This window comes from Corvus hawaiiensis, chromosome 11, assembly GCF_020740725.1.
Source record: "Corvus hawaiiensis isolate bCorHaw1 chromosome 11, bCorHaw1.pri.cur, whole genome shotgun sequence".
In the NCBI taxonomy this organism is placed as follows: Eukaryota; Metazoa; Chordata; class Aves; order Passeriformes; family Corvidae; genus Corvus; species Corvus hawaiiensis.
Window position 1 is genome coordinate 20473310 of NC_063223.1, and position 24643 is coordinate 20497952.

The 24643-nt window shown below is 38.2% G+C and overlaps 2 protein-coding genes across 4 annotated transcripts in view; one reads left to right on the forward strand and one right to left on the reverse strand.

Moving 5' to 3' along the window:
* Nucleotides 1-24643, reverse strand: part of LOC125331407 (centromere protein P) — a 112675-nt gene that overhangs the window by 61906 nt on the left and 26126 nt on the right. The window lies entirely within an intron of this gene.
* Nucleotides 10971-19247, forward strand: OMD (osteomodulin). Of its 3 annotated transcripts, none has more exons than XM_048315345.1 (3): nt 10971-11105; nt 14865-15820; nt 16360-19247. In XM_048315345.1, exons 2-3 carry the CDS (start codon nt 14887-14889, stop codon nt 16677-16679), a joined length of 1254 nt encoding a protein of 417 aa, XP_048171302.1. In that variant the 5' UTR covers nt 10971-11105; nt 14865-14886; the 3' UTR covers nt 16680-19247. The 3 variants fall into 3 exon arrangements, with proteins under 3 accessions (XP_048171302.1, XP_048171300.1, XP_048171301.1); XM_048315343.1 differs by lacking the exon at nt 10971-11105 and adding an exon at nt 12464-12699; XM_048315344.1 differs by lacking the exon at nt 10971-11105 and adding an exon at nt 12601-12686.

Genomic DNA, 24643 nt, shown 5'->3' on the forward strand with positions numbered 1-24643 from the left:
CAGAAGACTAAACAGAACACCAGACCTGAAATCTGTTGATGACCAAGCATCTTTCTATTCCTGGCTTCTGAAGATGCTTCTAAGGAGTGCATTTCCTAGCAAATACCAACATGCCCTTAAGGACAGACTCCCCTGTCTCACAGTCCCATAACAACTCATAACCCCATGTGGTGTTCGTAAATACAGTAGATAACAGAAAAATGATTATATTTCTATGACTCACTGATTTATATGCATTCATGAACACTCATGCTAAACCAGTTACATCATTTCAGCAACGCCAAGACCAACTGAGAAGCTGATTCCAGTTCTGTAGCTTAACTGAAAGAATAAACTCAGTGTTGTGCAGTACATTATTCTACACTAATTCACTGGTAAGGTTTAAAAGGAAACACAACAGGGAATGCAAACAATTCCTTATCTAACTGGGGTTAACAATGGACAACAGGAATGCTTGTACTCTCTAAACCTATGAATTCCTTACAGGTATTTGTGTAAGAGTTTGACCAAATTTTGGGCCTGCTGTTGAAGTCCCATGATATTGGGAAAGCTTTGTAAAAATGTAGTAAAGTCCTAAGTGGTAGAAGACCATATAGTCTTGATCCTATCCTTCCACAGCCTTAAAAACCCTCTTGCTTTCTCACTCTTTCCTCTTGGCCATGCACCCAGACTGAGAAACTTCCTACAGTCAGCACCCACGGATACATAGAACATTCATAGAAGAAACTGCAGCGCTGCTTTTGAAGAACCTACCTCTACCCTCACTCTTAATAAATAATCTCCAAAAGATTTTATCAACTGCTTCGGTTTGCACCATCCTCAGGGCAAACTCAGCCAGCTTGGAAGTTTAAAAAAACTTCATCTGTGATTTAAACTACAGTGACAATTTTGCATCACAGCAGGGAAGTATCATATGGTTCATTTTAACCATTTCCTGTAGGAGTTATTATTAGAGAAAAACCAGTAATTTCCTAGATCACGTCATAAACTGATAGGATGACACGAGACAAAAAATATGCTCAATGCTCCTCCACTATTTTCAGATATTTTTCTTCAGCTGGCAATTGTGGTAATAATAACTAATAATTTTCACACCTTGCATCTTTGGCATACTGTAACATAGACCCAGGTGGATGTGTCAGTGACACAAACATTATGATATAAAATGCACCTTTTGCAGTTTCAGCAATGATTTCTGAACATGGACAGCAATGCAATTAACAGAATATTAATTAACTGATGATAACACACTGGTGTTCAGTGATCTTCCCACAGAACAAGGCAGTTCTCGGCAGATGGGAAGAAAATCTGTCAAGAAATCAACTCCACCTTTACAGTCTCCACAAATGTTACAGGAAAAGGAAAGAGGCAGAAAGAGAGACTTGATATCAATCCTTCAAAGAGCCTTCTCTTATTGCTTTACCTTGTACAACTACATTTGTCTAACAAAAAAAATAGTATTTATTCCAGCTAAGATTTTCAAACTTTAAACAGCTTCTCTTCTTGGAAAATCTGCCAGGTCCCTACATGACAGTTAACCAGTTTCACCAGAGGATGGCAGCCTGTTGCTACAAATAGGAAGAAAAGTCATTCTAAAGAATAAATAACAAAAGACTGTTAGAGCACAGGAAGAGCCCAGTAAACGTCACAAGCACTCATTAAGCAGAGGGGCCTGTTTGAGTACTAAAGTACTGTTTGAGAGCTGCTAAACCCTGCTATATGTCTATGTCCTGCTCTACACCATTAAATTACCAAGGGATGAAATATTTTCATTTTTCCAAGTCTTCTCCCCACCTCTTTCCCTGATATCTACCTATTTAATGCAGTACTTCAAACACAGCAATACAAACAATATTGCAGCATTAGTAGACAGAGCAGCAAACTTAATAAGATACAAAAAGTTTAAAGAATATAAGATACTACTAAATCATTATTTTAAATTCCACCATCAGCTGTGGCAAATATACACAATGTAAATCAAAACGTACCTTCAATAAAACACATTTTCTTTCATATCATCTAGGTGCTTTCTTCTGCTGGTAGACTGAGTTAAAGAAGGTGAAGAAATGTTTATTTTGTTTTTTTCAGTATTAATAGTGCCTTCCTGCTCTGCCCAGGATGAAACCTGCAGGAATTCAGCATATCAGACAAACTGGCTAGAAGTGTCAGGAAGGAGGACAAATGGACAGAGAAAGAGCACAGCTATTTGGACATCACTCACTGCATGATCTTATGAACAAAGAGTTGCAAAATCCTAAAAGCACGATGAAGTTTGGGCTGGATGAGCAGACAGTGAGGTGGACTGAAAACTGGCTGGAAGGCAGCGAGAGGAAAGAGGCCACAGAGTGGATTCTAGCTGGAGGTCAGGAACTGCCAGTGTAGCCCAGGGGTCAGTGCTGGCTCCAGCTCTGTTCCCCATCTTCATTAGTGATCAGGATGACAGGATACATCACCCTCAGCCAGCTCACTGGGGACTGATAAATGACTCTCTAGGGTTATGCTGCTGGAGAAAGGGCCAAAAGGAGCTCATGCAGTTCAGCCAAAGGGAAGCCCAAAATCTTGTACCTAGTGAGGAATAACCCCATGCACTGGTGAGTGATGGCTGCCCTGGAAAGCAGCTTTGCAGGAAAGGATCTGGGGATCCTGGTGGACAAGTTGAACGTGAGCCAGCAATGTGTCCTTGTGGAAGGATGGCTCAGAGTGTCCTGGGCTGCCTTAGAGGGATAAGGACAACCTCTTCGTTCCCAGTGTTGCTGTCACTGAGTTATTCCATGAGCAAAGAAGCTACAGAAGCCTGGATTCCTATGGATTTGAGTTGTACAAGCCTCAGGTCCTTCCAGCTGCTCTCTAGCTCACACCACAGCACCTCTGTGCTGCCAAGGGCCAGAGCCAGCCGTGTGCCAAGGGGTTACTCACAGCTCTGTCCCCTCCTGCCTTCCAGCTGCTCCTAAGCAAGAGGTTTGGAACTGTCCCTTCCCCAGCTGAAGGACCTCTCTAGAGCACTTTCCTCTGCCCAGCTGCTATTTTTCACAAGTTAATAACAAGTACAGTATTTCCCTCTATCTTGTGTCAAATTTGGTTATAATTGGTAATAAGGATTAAAAGAGTGAAATAAGTGACAAAGATAAAAGCTTCTTTTCTTAAAAAAAAAAAAATCAAGAAGGGAAAGTTTGGCTATTTTAAACATAGTAGAAATTTCCAAAATGTTAATGAGTATCCCATTAGGAATTCCTGCACCTGCATTTCCCAGAAGTGAGTGAAATGACTCAGACCAGAGCAGTTCAAAAATATAAACTACGTTGTGCAAATTTTTAACCCTTCCTGTTTGCTAAAAGCAGCAAAATATTTCAGCTATCTAAACCAGGTTGTGCATAGAAAAATCTGATATGAGTTCACTGTTAAGCGATTTTAGAATAATTTAATGTCATTTCAAAAAGCATTTACCCATGTCCTAAAAAGCAACTGCCATTCCCTCTTGAAGATACTCATTCCATATTCATTCAATTGCCAGTTAAAATATTGCACTATTTATCTAGAAAAACTATTGTACCCCACAACAGGCAAAATCAACATTAATATTTTCATTTCATTTCAACCAGAATTTAACAGCAGCATGACAATAAAGTCAGTAAACTAAAAATAATGAAATTGTGTTCTGAAGGCTATTTTTTTTCCTCCTTCTCTATGTTTAGAATTAAACATTGCTTCTTGGGCTTGTGTTGGGACTTTTCCCCTCCTTTCTGGGGAGACTAGAGATTTAAGAACAAAGCTGCTAATAGGAAACATATGGAAAAGTTCTGGAGTAAATGAAAATCTGACTCTAATTCCAAATGCCACGTATCACATACCACGGTCTAAATTATCTGCTAAGATAAATGCAAGATTTACTCTCCATTCTCAATGAATCACGTGAGATGGAAGACAAGGTTATGTATGAAATAAACAAAAAAGCCTTTCACAATGTTTAAAAAACTTCCAAAACTAATCAATATTTTGAAGCAAGTTGGGATGTTTCTCAAAGCCCATGTGAGCCAGTAAAAAACTGGCTCAATTGAACATGCTGCCAACAGACAGCCTCGCTGCAGTTTTTCATATAAAATATGAACATTCCTACCCAAGTGAACAGCGAGGCTCTGGATTTAACCACTGTGCTGCTGTGGTTGCAGTGGGAACAGCACACAGCCAGGGTTCCTATGCACGAACACTTTCCTGTCTCAAATCTTTGTCCAGGGGAAATGTGACGACGATGAGATTTCTGGCACAGCAGCACTATGGACTCAGTTTTGATGAGAATCTCACACATTTCCACAGGCAGCCAAGCCTTGCCCCAAACTCCCTGTGCAGCAGCAGGTAATTTAACAAGCCTGGATGCACCAGAGTAACCACACGTACAGAGAGCCCCTCGAGAAGTGATTCACACACCACGTTCATTTACTCATGCGCTGCCCATCACCCGCACAAAGGTTTCTATCAGAATCAGGCAGCAACACTGAAATGAAAAGTTTCTCTTCACAATTACATTTGCAGCAACTATTACGGAGTTACAGTCTCTGCTAAGAACGGAAAAAATTTTGAGCTGACAGGTTTGCCAGAGGATGGAAAATTTCCAGAGGGACAGAGAGGGAGCAAGTCATGGACACAAGCATGGACTTGCCTCTTAATTCTTCAGCCGGTGTTATTTCCAAAAGCTGTTTAGACATAAAGACCTATGAAAATAATCTTCTTCCAGAAACACTCTTCCCAGAATACCTTAACTCGTTTGTGGAAAACTGGCTTGCCATTCTAAAAGACACTATTTTTCCAAAATTTATATCCTATTTAGGCCACCAAGAATATCCAGTCACCATATTATCCTTCTGCCAGCTCTATCTTCTTTTATCTTCTTTCTATTCTCCAAGGTGAAACAAGGAGCAGACTGCACCAGGCACTCCCAAGTCAGTAAAAAGGGCCCAATTTTTTAGCATGAAGAAACCACTTTTGTATGAACATCATGAGAAGATGCCCAGATTCAGGAAGTGAGAGAATAATCTAGTATTCTGCAAAAATAATAAAAGCAACTGTCTATACTCATTTCTCCAGCAGCAATACTGTGATGCAGCATAATTATTACTTGCTTAAGAAAAAATTAGTGATTAATAACTAGAAATTAGTAACTTCATTAAAGCTTACTTGGCTTTTCAGAATCCATATTTTTCATTTATATTTTAGGCTAATACATACAATTTCTGTTTAGATGTTACCCTCCTGTAAATTAATATTCCTGATCTTATATTTCCTCAAATACTAGATTTTGCAAGGAAAAGGATTTTTGATTTAAGTCCATTTAAAAAATGACTAACATAGAAAAAGAAAGCCAAATAACCTTCAGAAATACAGCAAAGGTAAATGTCAGTACAACAGTAAACTACTTTACCCCCATATTCCCTGACTGCATAATGCTGTCCTTTAATACGAACCAGCAGAACCATCATGTAATAGGATGAATTTTGAGATGAAAGAATCAGAGTACTTTTAGAAGCTAGTTTCCATGCAAACACCTACCTAACCTGGGCAGTAAAGGTTATGATCTCTCTGACAAACTGTGCTCCTGTATAGTGGCCTGTAAATTTGAGATATCTGCTACGACGATAGAATCTGTTGTGATGCCATACAGAAGAAAACACTTCAAACCTCACACCACCATTATCACACCCAGATCCCAAAAGCACTTTCTTAACCAACATGCCAAGAGATCCCTTGTTTTTCATGTCATAACCACAGTTAACAATTAGCATTTACAAACCCACGATCTTTTATTTCAGAAAAGTAGAAACTGATCCAAACCCCATCTTCAACATCCTTCTTAATGCTTCCATCTAACAGATGGAAGAAAAAAAGCAGTTACCCTTTATAAAAGCCTTGTATTGTTATTTATGATAAAGCCACAAGCAAAGTGAGTATTTTAAAAATATAAAATGTTCCTTACCATAAACTAACTACAACTCTTGGTGCTGTTTTCCTTGAGCGCGTTCCATTGGAGCACACACGTGTAAGGCAATATTTCATTACTCCTGTTTCAGGAATGCTTTGCCTTAGCAACACTGTGTTTTATGGATTCACACTGCTTCTAGCGCCTTGTGCTTAGGACAAAAAGGGTAATGTATGCTTCCCACTTGAACAGTTCCCTCCCAAAATCAGAATGCACAGGAACCTGAGGAGAAAATGTGAGTATGGAAAACACATCTGTCAGATGTGCAACTGCTGTGCAAAGTCACTGTTCTGTTTTTCTAAAAAGCACCTTTCCACTCAAACATTTCACCGTGGCTAAACCCAGTATCGAGTTCAGTCATTACCAGTTCTAAGCAACTGCCCCAGTCCCCATTCTGGGGCTGCATTTACAAGACACAGACTTATTTAGAAGTTTCAGCATTAAGCCAAGTGCTTGGCAAAGATGTGAAGGGAGATCTGGACAGCTGTCTCATTAAAACTGACATTTTTAAAGGGAGCTACTTCTATCAGCTCAGTTCTATTAAAGTTTAATTGCTCAAAGCACTGATTTCATGCCATCCCCTCACTAAGATCCAGTTTAATAATTGATTTTTTTTAGAACAAAAATGTTATGGGTGTTTACATTTTGTCTACAAGCAGCTTTAGGCATTTACTCCACTCTTCAAAAAGTGATAGGACAAGGCAAGAAAAGGTGTCAGAAGCAAGACAGAACAAGGACACACGTGGCCAGATTACCATGGAAGGTCTGTAATGCCCAGATCAACTTTCCCTCCTTAATGAAATGGAAAGAGAGGCTGTGGCTGCCCCATGCCTGGAAGTGTTCCAGACCAGGCTGGAGAAGGCTTGAAGCAACCTGGGATAGTGGATGGTGCCCCTGTCCATGGCACGGGGTAGAACTGGATGAGCTTTTCACCATTCTGTGATTCTCTGAATGCTGGTTTAAGTGTGAGCCTTACTAAAGTCTTCACAGTAAGGCCTTTTAAGGATCCCAGAACAGGTAATAGAAGAAACAACTTCCAGCCAAAGTGATTGGATCAAAATAAGACTCCCACCCCGGGCTCTGCCAAGGGGCAGCTGTGACTCACAAATTATTCAAACCATAGAGAAACCTTTTTGATTAGATTAGCTGCCATAAATCAAAAGACACATTTATTTTATGTCAGGCACAATACAGGTGCATGCACAAGCATCGCTTCCAAAAGAGCATTAATATTAAAGAAAGTCCAAACAAAATTGAGATAAAAATGGAGAGTAACTGAAGGAAATAAAGGGTAGAGAGATTATATCTTTCCTTATAAAACAATATGCCAGGACACAGAATGATGCGCAATAACACCTGGTGTTTCTGCGAAAGCTTCCAAGTCACAGATTCTGGCTGCGTAATAACTGCACTGCAGACCATGAAGGCAATGTGGTGCCAGCATTACAAGGTCTTGTGCTAAAAGGAGAGGATTTATTCTCTTTAAGAAAGAAGGGATAATAAAAATTAAGAACCATTTTAAGGGTGATGTTCAGTTTCCAGACTATAAGAAAGAGCTGAGAGGCTGCCTGGCAAAATCCTCTGCACCGCCAGGCTGGACAGCTGTAGTTGCTTGAACATTTCTAGAGCAATAGGTGTTTAAGAAAAGAAACACATTCTGTAGTCATTGTAAAATCAAGGACCATCACTCTTAAACACACTCAAAAGCGTAAATAGGAAGCACTTTCCATCACGTACAAGGGGAAAATTTTTGCTAATGCAAAACATTTTCCTATTCATGATCATTCAGGAATGCTTTGGCAAATAGCTTAGACAACTACTCTTTATCCTTGCCTGAAAGTGCCTAAAAAAGCTTATAACACATGATTTTCAGATTGGATACAAACCTGGGAACAATCTGAAGTTGCAGGCACATTTTCTAAGTCTTTTAACAAAACTGCAGAAGTCCTTAGCTATAAATGAATGGAACAAGTTAATGAATAAAGTATTAATATAAATTATTATGGTGGAATTCACAATCTCTTTGAGACATCTACCAATTTAAGGCACTGAAGTCAGCAGTTCTTCTCCAAATAAATGAGACGCTTTGGAATAGACACTCAGCTCCATTACCTTCCTCGCTTTCTTCCATTCCAAAACACGATGTTCTTTTAGTTTATTTCCAATGCTTATTAATGATTGCAAGATACCTGTCAGATACTGTGATCATTTATATAATTTTATATAAGACACAAATCAGGCAAACTAAAGACTCTGTTAAAGTTTGAGGTCCAACTGCTAATGCTGCCTCAGGAAAACGAATATACCTGCACCAGTAAACAGTGGTTGCAAAACCAGACAACTATTCCCAGAACTCCACATGGGAGGAAAACACAGCCCAAAGTCATCTATCTTGAACAACCCAAGCAGGCTGTATAAAAATACAGAGGATAAAGCAAAGCATATTTATTAAACAAGCTATTAAACTACTAAAAACACTAAGTGTCAGCTGACAACAGTGACTCTCCTCAGCAGAGATTCATAATTCCATACAGTAGTTCAAGGGTATTTTAGAGTAACCAGACACTATTTGCTGCAGATAATATTGCTTACATCAATTTTCAACTTGTTTTATTCCAGTGTAAATTGTTTATGACTACTTGTTGCTGTGTTAGTAGAAACACTACATGATGAGGACTATTTAGATGCCTCTACTGTAGAAAGTAAAATCCATTAAAAAAACCCCAACCCTCCCAATAAAAACTTTCTAAGGTTTCTAATGAAGCAACATACTCAGAAAACTGTTACATCCCTCCTCTTCTGTCAGTCTTTCAATTATCCACTACCATAAATTGATATTGTCATATAAAAACTTCACCTATTATAACTTTGAACATGCCAGGAAACTCGATACTCTGCTTTTGCAATACCAACTGTTCCTTGCACATGTTCATGCACTCGTGTAACCAATCACCTAATGAGATCAGGCATTCCTAATGTATTGCTTCTAGATGCATAGATTCTTGTAGTGAATTCAGCCCTAAAAAATCAGTGTATTACTGTTCATTAGTAGATGTTACTCAGTAATTTCCTATGAGGTTATATTAATTCCCATGCTACAAGGTCAGTAAACTCAACTGTTTTCAGCTGCTCAACATGTTCTTCCCAGGAGCTCTTAGCAAAACATTTAAAACAGGCTGCACAAGATGTGGATTGCCAGAGTTTTGATCTCATAATACCACCTACTGAATGGGAAATAAATAGGGACCACACAACAAGGTTCAGGTCAGAGGCAACAGAAAGCCCCACACAGGGCACAGCTCTGTCCTCCCTTGCTTTTTTAAACAGATTAGGCCTTGTCTCAGCTTGCAGGACTGTTGATATGATTCGATGGCCCCTTTTCCATAACCTTTAAAAACACACATTCCCACAGGGACTGCTCCTGGAATGACTTTCCATTCCATGAAGAGCAGAACACCACCAAGTCTGTGAGGGTTCGGGCTGGGCTGCAGCTCTGCAAGAACAAGACCTTCAGCATCTCGGTTGGCTGAGCTCTACACTGCAGTTGCTGAATTTTCAGATGAGTTCTGGCACAGGATAAATAAATCCAGCAGCCACTACAGTCCCAATATTCAGTCATGTCTGTCAATGGCAAGCACAGGTAAGAAGCACCTTTGCAGATCCTACATGGAATTCACACAGGCTGCAGGTGGCTGCTGACAGCAGTGCTGGGCTGCCAGTTAAGACCTTAAGATTGGGATGCCAAGAGCTTCTGTGCCTACAATGAAGTGCAGCCCAGCCTGGATGACACTGCCTGCAGCTGTTTCCTACTTCAGGAACCCACAGGCTTTACAAGGAACCAAATTACAACCTTCACAGTTCCTTGTTGTATCTGACTATGCACTCCCTTTTTTACTGTGCACTCAGAGGAACAAACATCACCAATTCTTATCTAAAACACAGAATTCCTTCAAAGTTTTCAACTGAGGATTTTAAACTTTTGAGCTTGAGGCCTTTTTTCAGACATCTGATAGCAGGGCCAGTTCTATCAAGATCAGGCTTCCAACACAATCCTCAGGCCTAACTTTCACAACTTGGTTTCATCTGAGTTCCTTAAATCCTCTCTAAACAAAATACACTTCCCCCCCCCCCCCCCCCCCCCTTATACTTCATATGGGCCATTTTAAGTTTTGGAAGGAACGGAAAAAAGAACCCACCAAGAAAAACCCACCAAAGAAACCCCAAAGTCTTTTACAGTAAGACAGTGAATATAAGGAAAAGGCCAAGTAATTTAAAGTAATTTATACCTTTCTTATGATCAGGGTCAGTCCTATTCACCTCAAGGCCACTGGTGATCTTTATCCCAAGAACATTCTGACTAATATTTGGAAATTTAAATGTGTTTGGTAGACCATACTCAACTAGCTAAAAACCCCTAAATTCATAAAATACTAGAACAGTCTCCTTGTGCCTTCAGCTCAGAAACAAAACTGAAAAAGGTGACAAGTCTCATAAGCTGAATGCAGTTAATGGGGGATGGTGAAATTCCTAAGATTTTAATTGATGAAAAGGATCCATCCAAGTTTAGCTAAAGAAAATAAATCAGCTTGAAGCCAACTCAGATTTCCAGCTTGACATACCTCCCACTTTGCATCACATCCGCATAATTATGAAAAAAAATTCACAAATCAACATTAAAAATAAGTCCTCCCAAAGCATTCTTAAAACTGAAAAACAAAACATGCTGAAAATTCAGTAAATTTTCACAGCCTTTGAAACAAGAAGTCTTACATGAAAGATGCTAAATTTAATCCCCTCATTATCTGCCTTGTAAGGGAATTCCCGCCACACCACAAATGAAAATGAGGATCAAACCACACAACTTGATGAAGATCACAAAGTATAGACTTGTTTGTCTCCAAAACAGCTCTTGCAACAAAACAGGAACTGAGTCTTAATGTATTCCATGGCTAGAGCTGCATCAGCTTCTGCAGCTCAATATGCTTCAAATCAAGAGCTTTACCACAACTTTTCAAAGGACAGACTCTTCTGTCCTGCCATCATGGATTTTTAAATGCACCATGAAATTTTAGGTCTCCTAAGAGCTTAAGAGACTTTGGGACACAATCAATAATAGAAAACAATAAAAAAAAATCAGGTATGAAACTGGAACTCTAATTTTTATCTTTAGATAAATAGTTTTATGTATGTTTTGCTTACAACTGTTATTAGAACAAAGCTTCCAAAATATGCAACATGTTCTTTGTCTTGTGCTTAAAAAAATACCCCAACTTTGCAGCAGCCAGTAACATTTTAGTAACTGGTCCTAACAAACTTGCTGGGGCTTTTTTCATCTCTCATTGTGCATGTATTCTATTAATTCCTAAAAAAAAAAAAAAAAATTACTGGTTTTGATTTAGTGGTACAATGTAGCTATTCAACTATTTGTGGTATTATTAATCAAGGATTATGGAGTTTTCATTTCTCTCTTTCAAACTCTCCCTTGTATTCTCTACATAAATACACGACTGCTTTAGTTTAGTTCCAGTATTGCCAACTCCTGCAATATCATTTTGGTCATGACTGCTGGTGCTTTTCTTTATACCCCAAATGTTAGAATTACATATGATTTATCTTCTTAAACATGTTCTTGTCCTCAGAAGAAAGAAAGAAACTTGAAAAGGTCAAGCAAATCATCTGCTTCATGAAGCTCAAAGACAAAAGAAATAAGCTTACTACATTTTCAAAACAATTATGATACTTCTAAGACACTTTTTAAAAAGAATTTTTCAGAACCAGATTCTTCCTTGTGAACAGATTTTGAAACAATGTAATTCTTTTTACCAAACCAAAAGCATAATTGAATGCTTTGGATAAATCATATACTTAAACCACTTCACACAAAAAAAAAATGTCCATTTTCTCCATCTTTTGCATATATAACAGTTATTTAAGTATCATACAGCAGCAAAGGCAGATAACTGTACCTTCTTTCTTTAATTCCTCTTAAAACCTAAGATAAATCTTTTTCTTGAGTAAAATAGTTTATGTTTCATGTCATATTTACCCTCTTCACAAGATTTATGCTCTCTCTATACAACTTAGCAAAGAAGATGTTGGAAAGTTACTGTGAATGCTGAACTTTACCACACCAACAGCACTGTATAGCACAACTCCTTTGCAGGAAGAAGACAGGACATAGACATCATGGGGGGAAAAAATAAGGAAAATGTTTTTAAGAACTTTTCTATAGCACATGCTTCCCCTTGATTTTGGTAAGGTTAATTTTTTTTTGCTGTTTCTTAACTTCATCCGCAGAGGACAAACCCTTTGCAGAACTGAATCACTGCAGCTGAACCCGCACTATGAACTAATAACCTCTGTAACAATTTTTGAAGACTTATCTTTTTTTAAATGGGAGTTGGTAACACTGAAAGAATCCTGCCAATTACATTGAAGCGATTTTAACAAAAGGAGAAATTGCTTCACAGCCTTATGACACAGCATCTACAGCAAGTGATGATGTGGCACAAAGCAGTTTTTTTTAAATTTTACTGGCAAATCAGAAGAGGGGCCAAGGCTATTATTTTGTGTTGCCTTCCCACAAGGCGCCTTACCACAAAATATGGCTTAGACAGACCTTTTGTTCCTCCAGCTGGGGTAGGCTATGTCTCAGATGATTTCACGAGCACAAGAACTTGCTGCCCTCTACAACTTGAACTTCTCAGACTTCCAAAGAGTAAGTTTTCTTGGTAAGCAGGAATAAAATTAACTGATTGTTATTTTTTCAGTGAAGAGTGATTCATGCATGTTATATAACATTTAGCTTTCAGCTAGTAAACTGCTTACAAATACGGTTACTGAGCTCTGAGTTCATTGCAGATGGTAGACAATCAAGCTTTTAAGATTTCCTACTTTTTTTTTTCAACTTTGTAGTTATGTGTTTTATCATATTGTGTGCATCTGACCTGCATCTCCTGTTATCAGGTTTCACCTGACATGATTGCTTTAAAGCTAGTTAAGTTCTTAGAAATATTTCATGAAGAGGTGTCAGTGACTCAGTGCTTTAAGACATGACCTGCAAGCCCGGCAGGACGGGTACCATTCTATCAGTAAGATACTCAGCTACAGCCAACAGATCAAAAGGTCTCCCCAAAACCAGTTCCTCTCTCTCCATAAAACCTGTGGGAGGCCTTGGTACATAGTACTTCTTATTTATCATTTTGTCTGACATGATGGGAGTTCTCTTCACATTGTCTACGTGGCAAGTAGATCGCTCCCATAAAGGCCTGATTGCTCAAACCAAGCACACTTTTGTGAGTTGTTCCTCCTGGTTTCTAAGGACAATTGTGGCACTGAGAACAAAAAATATTAATTGGAAATTTTGTGACATGGAGCAGAAGTGCTGAGAGAATAGAACTAGAAGGTTAAGCTCAAGTTCTGGACTGAAACTGAAGAGGGAGGAATAAAAGGAAATGAAGAGCATGAAATAGGCAAGGGGGACAGATTGGGATCTGTTCCACAAAACCAGAAGGCAGTCGCAGGAGTTAGAAACAGATTTTAGATATACAGACACCAACAGGACTGATTAGAAGATATTCTGATATACACTGCCTGAAATGTGAAACCCAGTGAATTCCTCCTGAAGCACAATTGCTTCTCAACCCAGCACAGTTTATGAGTGCAGTGCATTTATGCTCAGTGCAAGGCTGCTCTGCCTCTCTCTGCTAATTGCTTCATTAGTTCAGACATCCCACAATGCTGCAGGGATATGGAGTCCCTGGCTTTGCTAAGGACCTACCTGGAGTGGACTTCCTGACTCCCCTCAAAACTGGTTTTAAGGTTTTCATCAGTTATGACACTTGACTACATTCAAACGCCAAGCTGGATGTGCAGGTTAGGCAATGCCACATGGTGACACCCAGCCACGGGCACACACAGGTTGTGTCACACAGGACAAGTACAAGGATGCATTAAATTCCAAGAGTGTGTTACTACTTCTCAGAATTCTCTCTTGTTCAGTTCATAGAATACATCATGCATTAGATAATCACCACAAGGAATATCAGAAATGACCACTTGTCTCATCTCCTTTAATACTGACAGTGCTCAGTAAACAAATATTGAGATTAACAAGGAAACAAGGAGTCCCTTGGGTACAAAACATATATGAAAAAAACTGAGAAAATCTGTTCTTCTCTCTCTGCTTCAGGGTTCTTGTACTATATGAGCAAAATATCTTTATTTTTTCCATGATTTCTGTGGTTTGACCTGCAATGTAACATTTTGACTCATTGCTGTTTAACAGCTTGACATGATTCACTACTCTCATTCTGCCAAATAACAGGGTTCCTTTGACTGCATAACATGCTCTAAAATGTTAGACTGGCTTTGACCATCAGAAATTTGACTTGTGAAATGATTTGCCTTTCACAGCATCAAGATTTCACCTCAGAAGGGTACTTGGAAGGCAAATTACTTCTCATCTATAAAGAACATATGATTACAGAGGCAGAAGAAGACTACATAAAATGCCACAGAACACACAATTTGCAAAGCCACATAAATTTCTATTTTACATAATATACAATATTTCCAAGTAATCTATTTCAATGTTCTCTTTATAGAAACAATCCTGTCATGGTATCCTTCAATATCAAGCACAGCACAGGTAGAAAGCTGTTCCTCGTTTGAAGTCAGACCAGAAACCCTCTGTTTACTTCAAGGACAGTAAATTTGTTCATGTTTTTTACGTTGAAGGTACAGGTCAAAACTTGGGTTTGCTAGTAATGTCACAGACAGTGTTGCCAAAAAAAGGCATTATTCTACTTACTTCATTATATCTTGCTGCTTCTTAAAACTGTTGTGTTATTTATTTTATATCTATCTAAAACTTAATGTTTCTTCTCATCAACAGGTCACAACATACAGATTTAAATATGGGGATTCTGAGCCAGCTATTGATCCTTTACCTCCTCCGGGCTGCTTTGGTCGTTTGTCAATATGAAGACTATGATTTTGAGGATGAATATGGTGGGGAGCCGGATCATCAACTTCCATATTCTTTTAACCCAAACACCCAAGTTGAAGTTCCTCATTTTCCTTTCCCAGCTGAGTGTGCCAAAGAATGCTTCTGTCCACCAGCTTTTCCCTTATCCATGTACTGTGATCACCGGAAACTCAAGACAATACCAAACATCCCCAGTCATGTCCAACAACTTTATCTGCAAAACAATGACATTGAAGCTGTGCCTACAGGACCATTCACTAATGTTACCTTCCTAAGGGAAATTAACCTCAGCTACAACAAAATTAAATTCCGTATGATTGACCATGGTGTTTTTGCCAAACTTTCAAACTTAGTGCAACTGCATTTACAGCATAATGAATTAGAAGAATTTCCATTCCCACTGCCCAGCTCTCTAGAGAGACTCCTCCTTGGTTTCAATAGAATTTCCCGGTTACCTGGAAATGCATTGGAAGGACTGCCTAACATGACCGTGCTTGACCTTTGCAATAACTTACTTGATGACTCAGTATTCAAAGAAAAGCCCTTTTCAAACATGAAAAATTTAATGCAGCTCAATTTATGCAACAACAGATTACATACAATGCCTCCTGACCTGCCATCATCTCTTCGGCATCTTTCTCTTGAAAATAACTCCATATCACATATCCCAGAAAACTATTTCAAAAGACTTCCCCAAATCATTGCTCTAAGAATGTCCCACAATAACCTGCAGAACATTCCACGCAACACCTTTAATCTACCCAACCTTCTAGAACTTAATCTTGGACATAACAAATTGAAACAAGTGTTCTATATTCCGAGAAGTTTGCAGCATTTGTACATTGAAGACAATGAAATTGAAAGTAGGTTGATGGTTAAATTTCATAAAAAGCAATAAACTTAGTGGACTTTGGCATTAGTTGTGGGAGGAGTGTGAGGAGAATATCATCCTATAGTCTTCAGAATGCAATATAAACACATCCTCAGTCATTTGAGACCAATTTGAAATTAGAGAGGATTTAATTTTTGAAGTTTATCTCTAACTGCCAACTTTTTGTAGAAGTTAATGCCAGTTTTTCATGTAACAGCTAAAATCTTTTTGAAAATTACTTCTGATTTTGGCAACTGATAAAAACATTCAGAGAAAAAGAATTGCAAAAATATTTCATTAACATAAAACAGTAATTACAAATTCTTTACCCCACAACCTTATATTTTGCAAGCCCCCAAACTGGTATGATTGTCATTTACAAAGCTGATTTAAAACACAGAGAAGGGTTATATTACTGTGCAACACAAAAATATTTTCCATTTTAAATTTGAAAACATAAGTTTCACTTTTGCAATAGGTCTAAAACATAACCACTTTCTGCATTTTAATTAATATTTTTCACTCTTACAGACATCAATGTTACTGTGATGTGTCCAACTCTGGACCCACTGAACATCAATCAGTTAACCTACATACGGGTGGACCAGAACAAGCTCACGAGCCCCATTAGCACCTACGCCTTCTTCTGCTTCCCTCTCATCAGAACCATTTATTATGGAGAGCAAAATGTCACTGTCAACAGGCCAACTCAGCTCAGAACACCGGTGTTTCGGCGGTTTCTAACACCAGAGGAATTCCAGGAAGCAGAAGACAATCATGAAACACTCAATCAAGAAACCGAAGAAGATCATGAAGAAGAAGACAGCTATTTTCATCCTTACTATCACTGAAGTAATCATTGGTAATAAGTGTATATGGAAACTTTTCATTAGCATGGGTTATTCATATCTATCCTAGAACAACTGGACAGTTTGGGGTATTCAAGACACACCTGTAGACTGGAGACAGGATTTTAAAGTAGGTAAAAGTCCTATTATTGGTGTAGTAAAAAACAATACTAGGAACAAACAGCACTCACACGAGCATTAGATAAAAGCCTGACACATAACCTGGGTTGATGATGGGCTCACTTTTGGGTGAGCAGCTGAAGCCAAAGAAAATTGACCTGAAAAGCTTCTGTGTTCTAAAGTGACCCAGCTGCAAAATGACTAAGATACAAATCAGTGCCATATTCAATAGGAATGAGTGATTAAGGCCAAAAATCCATTCAGCTCTACATCCTACTGCTGACAGCAGAAGCAAAGAGACACAGCAGAGAAAAGGACAAGAGAGTAAGATTACAAAATACTTCCACAAGGTTCCTCCACATCTCCCAGAAATACAAATACTACTTCTTCCAATTTCTAACTGGACAAGGACATCACAAATAAGGAGATTCAAACCTTCCCCATACTATGTTTCAAGTGTCCTGACAAGCTGTATTACAACATTCACTTCTTTGGCTGTCCTTTAACTATCACAATCTTTCAAATGAGATTTCAGCTTCTTACTACTAACACAGGCAATAAACAATCTTTGACCAAGCTGCTGGGACCTAGGTAAAAAGCATGTGCACTAACACAACTGAACCATTAGCATTTATATTTTCCCTGTGCTTCAGCCCATGTTATTTTAGAAGACACGTAGAAATGTAATGTAATCTTTTCATTTAGAATTATTCATCAAGTAGAACAGGAGCAAAGAGAAGCATTGCAGGTTTTTTTAACTATTAATTCAGACTCTCCCTCTGCACAGCTAATATCAATCACCTGTATTCTGCTTCAAAGTAGAATCAACATTGCTTTAAGTAACCTGAAGAAAACTTTGAGCTATGCAAATTGTTGTTATATCTTATGCCTAGAAACACATCCAGATAACTACAGGGGAAGATAACACTATAGAGCACTTCATTGCTTTTTTTAATCACTTCTTTATTTTCAGCACTTTTTCCCTGATAGAGCTTTACTAGCTGAGAGGGAAAAAAAAAATCCTCAGTTTCAACAGCAAAATGAAATGTTTGCAAGTAATAAACCCATACATCATATTATCAACTTTGCATAATTTTATGTAGTCTTTTTAGTTGTCCTACACTTAAAGTACAATGTAATCTGATTTCTATTAGAATTTGAGAAGTCAGGCAGGTTTCATTTTTTCTCTTAGAATTTCAGTTATTTTTTAAGCCCATCTTCATATTTATGGTTTCTGATGTATCAACTGAAATATTAAGAAAATGAAAATACTTAATGACCTTTTTAAGAGAAAGATTTATTGCAAAGTTACGAATATAAACTTTAAGAATATATATAGTCTTTAAGGACAGCTGGTTGTAAGAATTTATGGGTACAAAATTTATTCTGTCGTTATTAAGTTGTGGATCTTCAGCCAAGTAACACGAGAAATCTGTTCCTCTCTCCTTCCCCTTTTTCTTACCTGCATTCTGAACAGATACAGTATTCATAGCAAAATATTTTATGGTCACCCCACAAATTCACAGCACTACAGAATTTGTCATCTTCTTTTTACAAAAAAAATTAACATTTATCACCCTGAAACATTTCTGGGTTTATGAATAAGGAACAAACATGCATGTGTTCTTTTCTTCTTTTAAGTACTCAGTATCATTTATGTACAGTATATACAGAATTTAGATATATCTATGACTTTATAGCTTTATTAATATATACATGTAGTATATTAACCTTAGGGAACCTTTCAACTATTTCAGATTTTAAGTGACTTGACTGGTGCACAAAATGCAAATCTAAAATAGAGGCTTTTTTGAAAGGCTTGCTCAGCTTTAAAAGTAAAAGAACACTATCCAGCTACAGTATGAATATTACATCTTTTATAACAAACTTTCTGCTTTTTACAAACATTTATGAAACAAAACAACTTTAGTTTTAAAGTAGAAGTCAAGATATTGACGTTATATACGTTTCTCGAAGTCAAACTGGAAATTATTGAAAACTTCAGAGCTGTCCTACTACACTTGACTCATTGAGGTGGAACATGAAATTTGTATTACAAACAGAGCTATTATAAATACTTTTCTTTCAATTAATATTATCGTATCACCTGTAGCAAATAGGACACTTATTCCAGAAAGGCTTTTACAGTGGACAGGGAACTAAAGACTTGGTAGCCTTAGAGAAATGAGAATTTATAATAAAGTACTGGATTAATGGGTATCTAGCTGAGTGCAATTTGCTCTGGTAACACTGGGCATGCCTTCTGTAAAAGTCATGATGTTTTTGCTTTGCAAATATCTTGGAGTTCTCTGAGGGAATCATGAAGTATGTGAAAAAGGGAGATCCTGGTCCAAATAGCCCACAAAAATTTCTAAAGGCTTTTAAGGAAATTAAGCTTCCACAGATTAGGAGACAACAGCATGAACAAGAATAAAATAAAATGTAAGAAACAGCCTAAGAATAAATGGTCAATTCTTACTGTGGAGGGGATCCCACTGGTGGGAGCTTTGCAAAGGGCCTGTGCTGGAATTTATTCCATTTAAAATGCTAGCAAGAGATAGGCAAACCAGGCTGTGAAGTGAGATGCCAACAATGATTGCTAAGTGACACTGAAGAATGGCTGCACAAGGACCTTAGGATGGTAAGACAGCCAATGGAGCTCATCACTGTTCAACGAGAAGTGATGTCCAAGGAAATGATGATCTTCGTTTCACATTAAAACTAACCAAGGATGACCTCACCAACATCACTCAGGAGCAAGACTCAGAAGTGCTTCAGCAGCAATAGGTGTTCAATGAAAACACTGGCTCAGTGCCCAGGAGTCATAAAAAGGAAACTCAAATGGAGAGAGTAACTAGAAACAAATGGAAAACAAGAGACATCAAGACACCGCTATAAATCTGTGGCTCAGCCAGACACTAAACACAGTATTGATTTCCAAAGCCTCAGGTAGCTGGTGTAATTACATGGGGCATGATTGGAAAAGGATTAGAGCAAGGTCACCAAAGGTAAGGAATGGTTTCTATATCAACATGGAATGCACTAGGACTCAGCAGCTCAGCAAAGAGATGGCTGAGGAGGGATACAGAAGATGCCCACAAAATCATGAGCTGCATCGTCAGCAAGGGTCTGGGGATCGACTGCTCCAGTAGAAGGGAAGGAGCCATCACATGAAGCTCACGTGTCCCGTGTACCTAAGGACACAGTGGTAGCAGCAGCGTTTTTAGACACAGTGTCGAGAAAAGGCTGGAACAGTAATTGTATTCCTTGGAAGAGATCCATTAAAGGCTGCTAAACAAAATACAGTAGGTAACAAAAGTGCTGAGCTAAAAATAGCTGGAGAATGGAAGAACACTTGAAGACAGGATAGAGAAAAGGATCATACGTGATTGTCCTATTCTCAGTCTTCCCAAAACATCGGCTTATGGGCACTGCTGGAGACAGGATACTGTACACTAATCTTTATTATTAATTCCACACCCAGTTCTATGTTCTCCCTGTCCTGAACCATGGTAACGTGCTGGTACTGCTCCTCACTGCTACTACCTTGATATAGTGTCAAAACATACTTGCTTCATGTTTGCTCTGGTATTTACTTTCAGATTATACGGTATTTCTAAAGCAGGAAATAGATTCATAAACTAAGAACTAAGCATGCTATTTATTTAATGGCAAAACCTAACAATCAAACAGCATAATGAGTTTGTTTACAGCACAGTCAGAAAATACAGAAACAAAGCTTGATCTGGAATTCTGCATCTCCATGAGCAATTCAGGTAAAGCGCCAGCCCCACAAGGTTATAAAAAAATCAAAAGAAAGAGAAATAACAATAGTTCAATCCAACTGTATACATTTCTCCCTTTAGCCTCAAAAAAGTGGGAATATATTTTGCCTTTTCTGATAAATATTTTTCACACTTTGCTTCAGTACTCTGATAATAAAAGGTCGGTGGATAAGGACAGAAACTCCTTTATAGAAAACAGATGTTTTACAGTTCACATTTTCTGACTTAGTTTAACATATTCACATTCCACTTTTAAAATAGGAATCCATTTTCTTCTTTGTTTCCCAGCCTGATCATTGAGAGCAATAATCACAGGCATTTCCTACCTAAAAAGCAGGAAAGGGGAACATACTATATTTTCAATCAAAAAAATATACACAGAAGAGATTTCACAATCATTTTCCAGTACTGATGCAAGAGTATGAACTATTCAGCTATAAGCCAACTTGTGTACACACTATTGCAATTTATGGAACTCCACAAATACGAACATTTTTAATGTTTTTAACTATTTTGCCCAAAATTTGTATTTCTAACAACCTAATTAATTTAAAAGGAAAATAAATAATAACACAGTCTTGTAATTCATTGCATCAATTCATCATCTACAGAGAAAGAAGAGGGAAAAAACAATAATCAACCTTCCCCTAATCTGAAAGTAAAACACAAGGAAAACAGATAAATGTGAAGATGAGCCATGAACACAGAGAGTAAAAGCAGATGCTGTGAACAACCCGAGGAATAGATGCCTGGAACACCAAAGTAAAAATGGATAAGGCCAATGATTCCTGGAGCCCTGACTCAAATGTCCCTGTGGACATAGTAACAGCTCTCAACAAATGGTGATACTGTCATAAGGAAGTAATGCCAATTCTGGAAGGAATTCTAAGAAACTGTAATAAACTGCAGTAGGTTGGCTTTTGTTTCAGGATATAACTGATGTCACATAGCAAAGTTCAAGAGAACATGTGTTCGACAGAGGGGTCTGGGTAAATGGACAGCACTGTTTCTCTGGTTATCATTTGTATTTGGTAACCAGAGTTTGATTTCTGTTTAATATTGTGCATGATTTTTACAATGTGCTTTATTAATTTCTAACACACTAACTGATAAAAGGAGTTTTTCTTTTTCAGAAACGCAAGAAATAAAGGTAATGTCTTCAGACTTAAAAAATTCCAATTATAAATCGGAAACATATGGAAGGATGTTCATACAATCACTAGGTCATTTTTCAGCTGTCTCCAGTTTGCAGCTGGTGGCCCTAAGAGTGACCTAAAATCATCTAATTTACAGAGCTTTGGAAATAGTTGCAACTTTTCATAAAAATACTGGAGATGTTTACGCACAACTATTTCATCTCAGGTACTTTTTTAGTGATTCTGAATCTTGAGGAAGGTTCTACGTTTTCTCTCTAGGACATAATGATGTTTATTTTACATTAAATACCACCTCTGAACCCTCCTCCATCCCTCAAGGATGCTGAGTTGGAATATACTTTACTTTACACAAGGACTCTTCTATAGCACCATGTTCAGTCCCCAAACCAGGAGATTGTTCCCTCTTCCCCTCTGGGATACCTTTAGTTCCCAGAATAAATGCTACCCCATCATCATCACTGGCATTAAACTGCCTTAAAACTATTTTTACACCCTATATCAGGACCTCAACAAAAAGCAGAAGGGAATGAAGGAGTCTGAGTACTTTCATATCACACACGTATGCAGCAGCAAAGAGATATAAGTAGTTTTAGAAAGTAGAATCCCACACAAATATCAGGCAGAAAAGGCCTGTGTTTTAGAAAATAAAACTTGTGCAGAGAACTGTTCCAAAAAATTATTTCTTTTAGGTTACAAAAGAAGAAAATAAAAATAGAACCATTGAGTTCAGTTTTAACATCACTTAATGATTTTGCCCTCTTTAACAGTAAATCTATCTCTCACTGCTTGCAGATTATTCTGTACATGTTATCAGGCTGGTACAAGAACCGTCTTTTCCTCTATAAAATCTTTTCTGTTATAATGGCTCCAATCCAGAACAGCTGGTCAACATTGTGAAGTGTTTAAATCACACTCCACACAAGAGCTATGCCAAGGAACCTCTACCATGTTACCTTCCACATGAAGTAGAAATATCACACACAAAAGAAAATCCAACATTGAGCCCAGGAATCTTTAAAAGCTTTCCTAATTTGTCCTCATCTCATTCTGTCCCACACAAATTTCTGGCCAAGAGAAGACACTGACTTTTGAGCATTTTGTGTAAGTGATTCCCAGCATCCACCATAAGCACAGGTCAGCTGAGCAATAATCCATAGTACTTTTTTCCAAGAACACTTATAAACAGTAAAACTCAGAAACGACAGAAGTTGCCAATATCATCCTTTAGGGACTATGATACAAGATGAAAGCCAAGGTCTTTAAGCAGCTGCAAAATACACTTTCTTTGTCTAAATATAGAACAACCTGAGTTATTAAAAAGAATCTCAGCTTTGGTTTATTTCATAAGGAGTATCTTGATGGCAACTTCATGGGACTGCCCATAGTGCTGCCTCATAGCCTTATTAAACCCCAAAACCCAGAGATAAGGCCCTATGTTTTCTCCTCCCCATTTTTCTTTTTCCAGAGTTCTGCCTCCCATTGCACAACCGTAAGTCTTTATACAGGCAGTGCCAGGCCCTGCTTCCATGTAATTCCTACAGGCACCTTGGAGAAGTCATTTCCAACCAGTCTTGCACAGAGGAATGTCTATCCCCTCTGTATTGACATATAAACAGCACTAAATACTTTCATTATTTCCCAGATGCTGAAGATTTAGTCAGCAACATGTATAGTTTGGATAGTTACCCTCATTTCTGTCTTGCTCTCCTATGTTTTTCCTATCTCTGCCATCCATACCCATCCAACTTCTAATTTTTTCTCTCCTAAAAGCTCTTTATTCTTCATTGTCTAACGTGACAGAAGGGAGCCTTGGAGAACAAATTTTACACCTACTCTGTATGCAAGCCTTTTCCCCTAAAGTTAAGTTTTTCTGAAAGCAGAATCCAGAGACTAGAATCCACTCCCATCAGACTGGCTTGGGTTCTATCCACTACAAGAAAAGAAGGCTTGTGGTTCATTTACACTTTCAGCTACACTTTATATCCTTACAAAATTATAGGGAAATGTGACTACTGTTCAAATTTAAGCCACCATATCATGTCAACAAAATTAGGAAACATAATGTTTTTAAATGCCTAACACTCCAGGTGAAAGTATTTTGTGGGGAAATCAGTCAGTGCAAATGAAATACCATGGGGAAATCAGAAAACACACCATGAACACATTATTAAGGCCCTCTTCAAAAACTGGAGCTCAGTGAGTTAGTTAACAACACAGCAGGCTTAGGTTTCCAGAGAAGAAAGCACCTTCCAAGTACATCAATCCTTGTAACCAGAGTCCAAGCAACAGACACTTACACATCCAATTTCCAAGCACTAACAGTGCCTAGAAAGCACTCCCTGCTTGCCAGGGCATTTCCTGTGAGCTCCCCTACTGCCAGTGCATATGAACCACATATTTCATCTCACATGATTTTGTGGTTATTTCTAGTCACTCTGAGCAGGAATAAAGCAATATTCCTGTTCCTTGTCTGCAGCCACTCATACCACCCCCATCCCTGTGCTGATCTGAGCATCTGGTACACGTTCAGATAAAAACTGGTTTTATCTGACATTATTTGCTGATGTATTTTCTTCTTTCATGACAATGCAGACAAACTATGGGACAAGACTACTACTTTATTTGGCAGTGTAAGCTACTCCTTGATGATCTCATGCCAAATGAACTACTTAACATCTCACGCTTTGAATGTATTTGTAAGGAAGTATTCATGAGTTTCTGAGAAGTGCCTTTATTGCAGTGACTACACGTGATAACATTTCCGTGATAAGCACACAACCAAAATCTTGTGACCCTGATGAACACAGACTTTTCACTATGTTTTGTGCAGAAGCTGTTCCTGAAGTTGTCTAAAAAGCCAGAGCCTCTTCTCCTCTTGCAGATCAAAGCAAACAAGAGTTTCCTT

Excerpts from the sequence above, each read along its gene's own strand:
- OMD (XM_048315343.1), top strand. The coding sequence starts at position 12,467 with ATGATGTGGCACAAAGCAGTTTTTTTTAAATTTTACTGGCAAATCAGA. Across the intron at positions 12,700-14,864 it reads CCAAAGAGTAAGTTTTCTTG|GTCACAACATACAGATTTAA; the intron begins GTAAGCAGGAAT and ends TCTCATCAACAG. Across the intron at positions 15,821-16,359 it reads TGAAGACAATGAAATTGAAA|ACATCAATGTTACTGTGATG; the intron begins GTAGGTTGATGG and ends TCACTCTTACAG.